General features: G+C 43.2%; 1 protein-coding gene across 1 annotated transcript; it reads left to right on the top strand.

Annotated features, from left to right (window-relative positions):
- Positions 1-1,691: 1,691 nt before the first annotated feature.
- AEN (apoptosis enhancing nuclease) lies at positions 1,692-7,554 on the top strand. The gene is made up of 4 exons (XM_083184195.1): positions 1,692-1,985; positions 3,298-4,002; positions 5,154-5,354; positions 6,652-7,554. The coding sequence occupies exons 2-4, from the start codon at positions 3,310-3,312 to the stop codon at positions 6,874-6,876; spliced, it is 1,119 nt and encodes a 372-aa protein (XP_083040321.1). The 5' UTR covers positions 1,692-1,985; positions 3,298-3,309; the 3' UTR covers positions 6,877-7,554.
- Positions 7,555-7,948: the final 394 nt, after the last annotated feature.

Raw genomic sequence — 7,948 nt, 5'->3', positions numbered from 1 at the left:
GTCCTGGTTCTTTCTGCAGTGATCCAACATCAGTCCCTAGCCTAGCTGCCTGTGTGCAGACAGTGATCTCTGCCAGTTCCAACACTGTGCCTCTCTCAGCTCTCCCATGCATTCTACCTTACTGATGTGCATGCTTGTAACCAACTACACAGCCCGAGGAGGGATAACTGTGCTTTTAAATTTCTTTTCTGAGTTCATAAGTTGCTTGTATCTGGCTACTTTGTGCAATGTGCCCATTGCACAAAGTGTTAACCCTCATTGCTAAAAATACCCATTATAAGAACTGTCATTTTAAGGGCTCCCACTGCAATTATCACTATGTGGAGTTGACACCGATTATTAGATCACCTCTAGCTGGACATCCAACAGACATGATCAGCACTCCACACAATCCAGCATTATAAGACTATTGCAAGCAGTAAAGAGGCTAGCACACAGCACAGAATAGTGCTGGGAATTGGGAAAGGGTTGTGGAGTGTATCAGCCCCCTACCTCTGTGTGCAGTGCACGGGCAGCGATCCTTCCTGGGCATGGGCACTGCTTCCGCTTTCTCCTTTCCCTGGCGGTCGGTTTAGCAGCTGTGAGAACTGAGAAGTGAGTGGAGGGGAGGAGGAGCTGCGGAGACAGGGGAGGAGCACAGCACGTAGTGTGTTGCCGGCTACCCGCCGAAGACCGGCGAGGATGCTGCTGCTGCGACCAGGCCACTCTCCCCTTGTTGCCTGCGCAGGATCTCCGGTCTTCAGTTCCCGGACATTGTATAGTCCGGGAACGCAACCCGTCCGGACTCCGGACACCCGGTCTAATTACCGGACTGTCCGGAGTAATCCCGGACGGGTGGTAACCCTACTGTCTCCCCTTCCTACTAGATTGTAAACTCCTCTGAGCAGGGCCCTCTTCCCTCCTGTTGTCAAAGCCCACTTCTCTTCACATTTCACTCACAGCTCTCCTATACTCCAACACTCAGTGACCATATTTGTCCGCATACTCATCTCCATTATTGGCCTCAAGCCTCTAGTTGTATGTTTATTGAGTCCTCACTACTTACATCTAAGCTGTAATGTGTATTGATCTGTGGCACTATTTATTTGTACTGTATTTTTGTTATTTATTCAATGTTATGCCAAGTTTTGTCTCCCTGTATTGTTCCTTTGTACGGCGCTGCAAAACACTTGTGGCGCCTTATAAATAAAATTTTAATAATATTAACATGTAATTGGCATTATGGTATGCAAAATCAAGAATGAAATTGAAGCAAAGGTTAAAAAAAATTAACATAAGGTGGGTCAAAGGGCGGAACTGGGGCATGGGGGGACAGTGGGTGTGTCAAGGGGCGGGCCACTGTCCGGGAATCTCTCATCAAAAAGGTGGTAAGTAACCCTAGTTACACTTACACTGTTTGGGGGTCCAAAATGTATAACAAATTATAGTTTACATTTTGTGTTTAAACCTTTTTCATTTTGACCTTTTGCTGTCTAACTATTGACTGTCTAATAATCCACATTTGATTTACACAAATTATCTAGCTGGCTATGTGTCATCATAGGCAGGAGGAGAATGACAGGTAGGACTAGAAAATCGCGTGGTCACGTGATGCTAGGTGTGCCTAGTGTGAAGCGTCACGTGGTTAGCGCAGATGCAGCAGCCATGACTCAGAGGGGTGTCATGGCTTCTGCGTCAGCGCCAACTACGTCATGCGTTGCACGGCGTCTTCTTGCGTTCCACACTCACCACAATTCCTAAATCTTGATGCCACCACTGTCCAATCACGAAAAAGAAAGGCGGTCTCTCCGTCAGGCTGCCAATCACAGCTGAGCAGCAGCAGGAACATGCCTGGGCAAGATCTTACAAACTCGTCGGCCGGTTGGGGAGCTACACGTGGCCAGGGGACAGTGTGCAATAACCGGGGCCGGGGGTCCTTAGAAAGCGGACGGTTTGAGGTGCCGGGTGCTGGTAGTGGAGTACAGAGCACGTTGTGGAACTACAAGGTACTGCTCGGCGCTGTCAGCTGGCTGGCACTTCTAGTTCTCTAGCTATAGTCACACAGCAGAGCGAATTGTAACCTGTGCATAGTGATCAGCTGGTTGCACCACTTGTCTTATTATGTTTGTGTATTATAGCAGCTAATAAATGCTTAGCCACATAGAATTCCATGGAAACATTTTTGTAATCTATACATATTTTATTATTATGTGTGTGTGTGTGTGTGTGTGTGTGTGTGTGTGTATAAATTTTTATTAAGCCCACTCGAAGCTAATGCTTCGAATGCAAGTAGATGTATTTTCAGTTGCTGCCAACAGATGGCAGTGTTTCGAGTACACACCGACACTAGAATATATATTAGTTACCAGTCCATCAAAATGATATAATGGAATGTGATCGTGGGCGTCCGTGTTCTCAACTCTTCAATTGCTGGATGTGGTCACTACGTGTAATGCAGTTGAAATTCTGGCGGTCAAAATCCCGGCACTTTGTCCCTCTATGGGTGTCCACAACACCCATAGAGGGAGAATAAATTAGTGTGCTGAGCGTAGCGAGGCACCGGGCCCACTGTGTGTCGAGCGCAGCAAAGCCTGCAAGGGGGATTGGGGGGGAGATTTCGGAGGTCGGGATTTTGACTGCCGGGATTTCGTACCAATCCTCTCTAGGTTGACAGTCATCTGATTGACCACTATAGTTTGACATGGTCATTAGGTTGACAGTATTTCATGTGGTTTTCATATTTGACTGCCGGGATTTCGTACCAATCCTCTCTAGGTTGACAGTCATCTGATTGACCACTATAGTTTGACATGGTCATTAGGTTGACAGTATTTCATGTGGTTTTCATATTTTACTATCTAAGTGGACATAGTGAGAATAGAATAGTGTGTTAAGCATAGACAGGATAATATGTAGACATAACACATCATACCTCCCAACTTGTGAGTTGATGAAATAGGGACACTCGCGTGGTTGCCCAAAAGGGGGCGGGGCGTATGCAAATGAGGGGTCGGCTTATGCTAATTAGCCGTGGCCTCATTTTCATACGAGAATAGACGCTGTGCGCATGCACACAGCGTCTATTCTATTAGATTGGGGGGTCTCCCAACTGCCACCCCCCGCAGCGGGACAATGCCTGCCGCTGGTGGGACAGGACCCGAAAAATCGGGACTGTCCCGCTGTAATCGTGACAGTTGGGAGGTATGACACATTAACACATCGTGTGCATAGCTACAACTGGTGTCAGTATTGTGCTAAACATTGTATTTATGGGTCTGATGCCCCAAATGATCTATTTGTGTTTTATGCTCTTTTTAGCATTTCTGATCAATGGAAAGAGCTGCGGCCAATGATCTGTTCCATGGTTTCAGTGGTTCCAGACACTATATAAGCTCTTACGGCAAAACCATCTTCCCGATGGATGAGAATCATGAGAAGTGCGCCAGGATTCATAGGAGGAGCCGGAAACACCAGCGCTTCTTGATGCGCAAGTCATTTCTGCAGCACCGTGACCTGTTGGACAAGAAAGAGGCTAGTAACATGGAGGAACTGACCAGCAAACATTCAAAGAGTGTTTGTGATACCAACAGCTGCTCACACTCACAGAGCTGTCAGTCCGGCAATAACTGTTGTTTAGATAACCTGTCTGCAAGTGTCAAAATCACTGCTATGCTGGGTGCTCTGCCTGCTACTGCTGCATGTTCATCTGCTTGTCCTACAGCATATGACTATGATAGCGGGGTGTCTGTGTCAGGCAGTTCTCCTTCTAGCAGACCTTCATCTCCTGATGTATGGCAAAAACCTGGGAAGTGTGTTGCGATAGACTGTGAGATGGTTGGTACTGGTCCTCGTGGGAGAATCAGCAAGTTGGCAAGATGCAGTGTGGTCGACTATAAGGGAGACGTTGTGTATGACAAATATGTTAATCCAGAGCTGCCAATTACAGACTACAGAACACGGTGGAGTGGCATTACCAAAAGTCACATGAAAAAAGCAGTGCCGTTTAAAACCGCACAGAAAGAGGTAAATATGATAATGCTGGGATTTGTGGTGGGTAGACCAAAAGTGGTCATTCAGGAACTAATCGGTCAGATTTAGGAGCCAGGGAAGATGTTTCCTCAATTGACTTCTGTAGGTGGCATTTCAATTATTAAACTAAGTAAATTATTGGAGGAGGATGGGGACACAAATACGGTGAAATCGTACCATCATGAAAGTGTAAACCTTTGTTTTATCAGCAGCTTCAGATGTTCTTTATATTCTTTTTGAGTCCAGCACCTGGATTTGTAGAACTAAATAGGAATGTCTGAACTATACTAGGTGGGGCTTTCTTGGCAGTGTGACTTCACTATGTTCTGCTGTGCACATATATATATTTTTTTATGGTTGCCAGTCATTGCTAATTTTCCTACACTCCTAAATTAGCTGTGTCGCTTGTCACAGTGTTTTCAGGGAACACTTTGCAGCCATTGCAGAACACTCTAGGGGATTTTGAGCTCAAAGTAGCTCAGTCTTCAACTGTGTGAGGCCGGGCAATGAGTGCTAATGCGCGCTCCTGCATCATGGCCGGCCATTTGGCCTTTTTTACCGGCTGAATTAACCACTTTCCACAGTCTCCTACTGTGGAAAGTGGTTCATCCGTGAAAATCGCTTGTGTGTATGCACTGAGCTATTTTTTTTTTCCCAGCAACCTATTTTACATGATTGGCCGTCATGCACACTGCACAGAAGGTGTGTACGCACTTTAAATGTTATTTTGGTACTTCCTCATCTCTGCAGCCGTAGCTTACACTATGGCGGGTTACATAGCGTAACCCGCACCACCCTGGGTCCACGCCACCATCTATTACTTTTAGTAAAGTTTTGGCGAGCGGAGCGAGACACTGAGCCCGGAGCGTCGCTAGTGAGGGGACAACGGTGCTATTCTGAAAGTGGCTGACGTAACTGTCATAAGCTGTAGCCACAAAGATGAATAAGTACCGTTATTTTTTTTCACTGTTTACATTTAGTTGCTTTTCTTGTCTGTCAGCATTTTCCTTGCCGTGCAGTCTCCATTGTTTTGTTCAGCAGTGAATTGTTGGAAATCCTATTTTGTTTTTTTGCTTTTGCCAATAAGCTAGTAGCAGAATTAGTTGCCTTCTGGCAACATGTACTAAACGCATACTATTTTCTAGATACTGAAGATCCTGAAGGATAAGAGGGTAATTGGACATGCAATACACAATGATTTCAAAGTCCTGAAATATTTTCATCCCACGGAGCAGACTCGAGACACTAGTAAATTAGCTGTTCTAAACCAAATTGCAGGACTTCCAGCAAGACAAAATGCATCTTTAAAATACCTTGCATGGCATATCTTGCATAAAAAGATACAGGTAAGAATATTTTAAAGTGTTGTTTTTTTTTTTTTTTTTTTTGCTTTGGAAGACACCATGAGTAGGAGGAAAGGGGCATACTTTGGACAGGAACATAGCCAATAGGCACAGTGGCCTGTGCACATGGTTTTGCCCAACAAATTTGTACTGCGATCAGATCTGCATAAGTGACAATGTGATTAGAACATTTTGGTTTTCTCCTGTGAAGCAAGAGAATGTGTTGCCCCCTGTGGTTAGTCTCTAGACCTAGCATGTCCCAAATTAAGCCCTTCATGGTTTTTTTTTTTTTTTTTTTTTTTTACTTTAGCAGCTAACCCCTTTACATGATATCCTGTAATGTAAAACATCCTATTCGGACCTTGTTACAGATCGTTTTTACTGTGGAGTAAAAGCCTTTTACTAAGTGCCACCCTGCAGGCTGCCATTGCCAGTTGTACTTGAAATTTTGCTAACGTTCTACTAGGTCTGATTTGGGCCGCTTTGACATGCCTCAAGAGATGGAGTGGTTGGTGTACCTTATTCAGTATGGGTTGCATAGCCTTTATCTGTGTATACTCATTGTGAAGTGACTGGGCACAATTCAGACTAAGGCCCTTATTCAGATCTGATCGCAGGACAAATTTGTTCTCAAAATTGGCAAAACCATCTGCACTGCAGGTGGGGCAGATATAACATGTATAGGTGCCCATACACGTTACAATTATTGTATACAATATCGCATCGCATCTCGGTTTCGCAATGAGATCTAGTACTAAAAGTATGTGCAGCACAAACTTTTTGTACTAGATCTCATCGCAAAACTGAGATGTGATATTGTATACAATAATTGTAACGTGTATGGGCACCTTTAGTGGGGAATCCAATTAGCTGAAGGTGAATTTCTCCGCTGGGATTTCCCAATAAGCCCCAAATGGCAGCTCTCGTTGAGTTTTTTTTTTTTTTTTTTTTTTTCTCGGGACCTCGGCAGGTATAATATTTTACATTGTATAATCGAAAGCTCTTGCATCCAACTTATAGAATATGGTGCAATGACCCAAATCAACTATGTTTCGCGCTATGGTTTTTTTTTATTAACTATGCTTAGTTTGTCATACAAGAGCATATGGCATGTCAAATTATATTGGTGCTATATGAGAAGGGTAATTTTATTTATTTTTTTCTTTAAATTTAAAATTCTGGCAAATGTGGACATTTCCTTTAACAAATGGTAGTGGACAATATTTTGTATGAAAGGTGAGATATATAAATAGAAGCAATAATGTTTTTTCATTTATCTTTCCAAATTTGTATAATACAGATGGGTAGAAAAGGGCACTCGTCAGTTGAAGATGCTCAGACATGCATGGAGCTGTATAAATTAGTGGAGGAGCAGGTGGAGCGAGACCTCAGTTGCTCCCAGTTGAAAACTTGCATCACCCCCGATGTGGACCGTATCCCAGACAACAAACAATACTTGGATGATCAGTACTGGCCATCAGACTTAAATGAAAACAGTGATTTATTGTATTGCAATGTACGTTGAATTTTATTGGGAACTGCTAAATTATTGTTAGTATTTGGATGGTTTTTAAGACTTTTGGGAACATATTATTGTTCAGACAGTAATGCGTCTGGTTTCCCCAACTACCTAAATTTTGATTTCACATTATGGCCCTTATTCTGATTCACTCTCGGCAAATTCCTTCTCAAATAGACAGAACCATGTGCACTGCAGGTGGGGCAGATGTAACTTGTGCAGAGTTACATTTGTGTGGGTTATTTTGTTTGTGCAGAGAAAATACTGGCTGCTTTATTTTTACACTGCAATATAGGACTCAGACAGTATTTTCCCTGCACAGAAACAAAATAACCCACACATCTAACTCTCTGCACAAGTTACATCTGCTCCACCTGCAGTGTACATGGTTTTGTCCATTTGAGAAGGAATTTGCCTTTGCGAGTGAACCAGAATAAAGGCCTATATGCTTTCAATCGGGTCATCCGTAAAAGTTTTAAAATGGGGTCTTTTATTCCAATTGAAAGCACTATGTAATGTTGTGACATTTGCACATTTTGACTGAGGAACAGTGATTAGTACATCAAAGAGAAGACTTGCTATTCTGCTGCTAGACCACTTCCATTGTTTCATTATTACAGATCATTCGCTGCTCTTCTTCCTTAGTGTTTGACTTTGAATTGGGAATGATAACTTATTAAACTGGTTTAATGGAATAACTTGTAGTACGTTGCTTGTATTTTCCATATCTGTGTCATTATTTGCCTTTTTCACAAAAGAAGGAACAATATCCGTTCCGGTAGAGCCCAGTGCCCTGTATTAAAAGTGGGTGCTTCGTCCGTAAATCGTTCCTCTGGTTCTCTACTGTTGCATTAACAAACAGTTCAGACAACTGTGCTTGCCTCCCCTCTTCCCAAATATCACCATAGCTTCTACATGTCTTGCCCACCACCATGTTAAATCCTATGCTGTAAATAACATATGGTTTTTAAATATGCTTTATCTGTGAGGGACACACATGCAGCACGTACATATGTGTAATTAAATGAACAGTTATTTTCTGTTATGAATAAGGTTAGATACACTTCAGATACCCTTT

Source organism: Crinia signifera, chromosome 4 (genome assembly GCF_055691185.1).
Source record: "Crinia signifera chromosome 4, ASM5569118v1, whole genome shotgun sequence".
NCBI classification, from domain to species: Eukaryota; Metazoa; Chordata; class Amphibia; order Anura; family Myobatrachidae; genus Crinia; species Crinia signifera.
This window is presented reverse-complemented; position numbering and strand designations above follow the sequence as displayed.

What these genes read in the sequence shown, in the direction of transcription:
- AEN (XM_083184195.1), top strand. Translation starts at nt 3,310, where the DNA reads ATGGAAAGAGCTGCGGCCAATGATCTGTTCCATGGTTTCAGTGGTTCC. An exon ending in TTAAAACCGCACAGAAAGAG is followed by an intron (nt 4,003 to 5,153) that starts GTAAATATGATA and finishes ACTATTTTCTAG; the next exon opens with ATACTGAAGATCCTGAAGGA. An exon ending in TCTTGCATAAAAAGATACAG is followed by an intron (nt 5,355 to 6,651) that starts GTAAGAATATTT and finishes TGTATAATACAG; the next exon opens with ATGGGTAGAAAAGGGCACTC.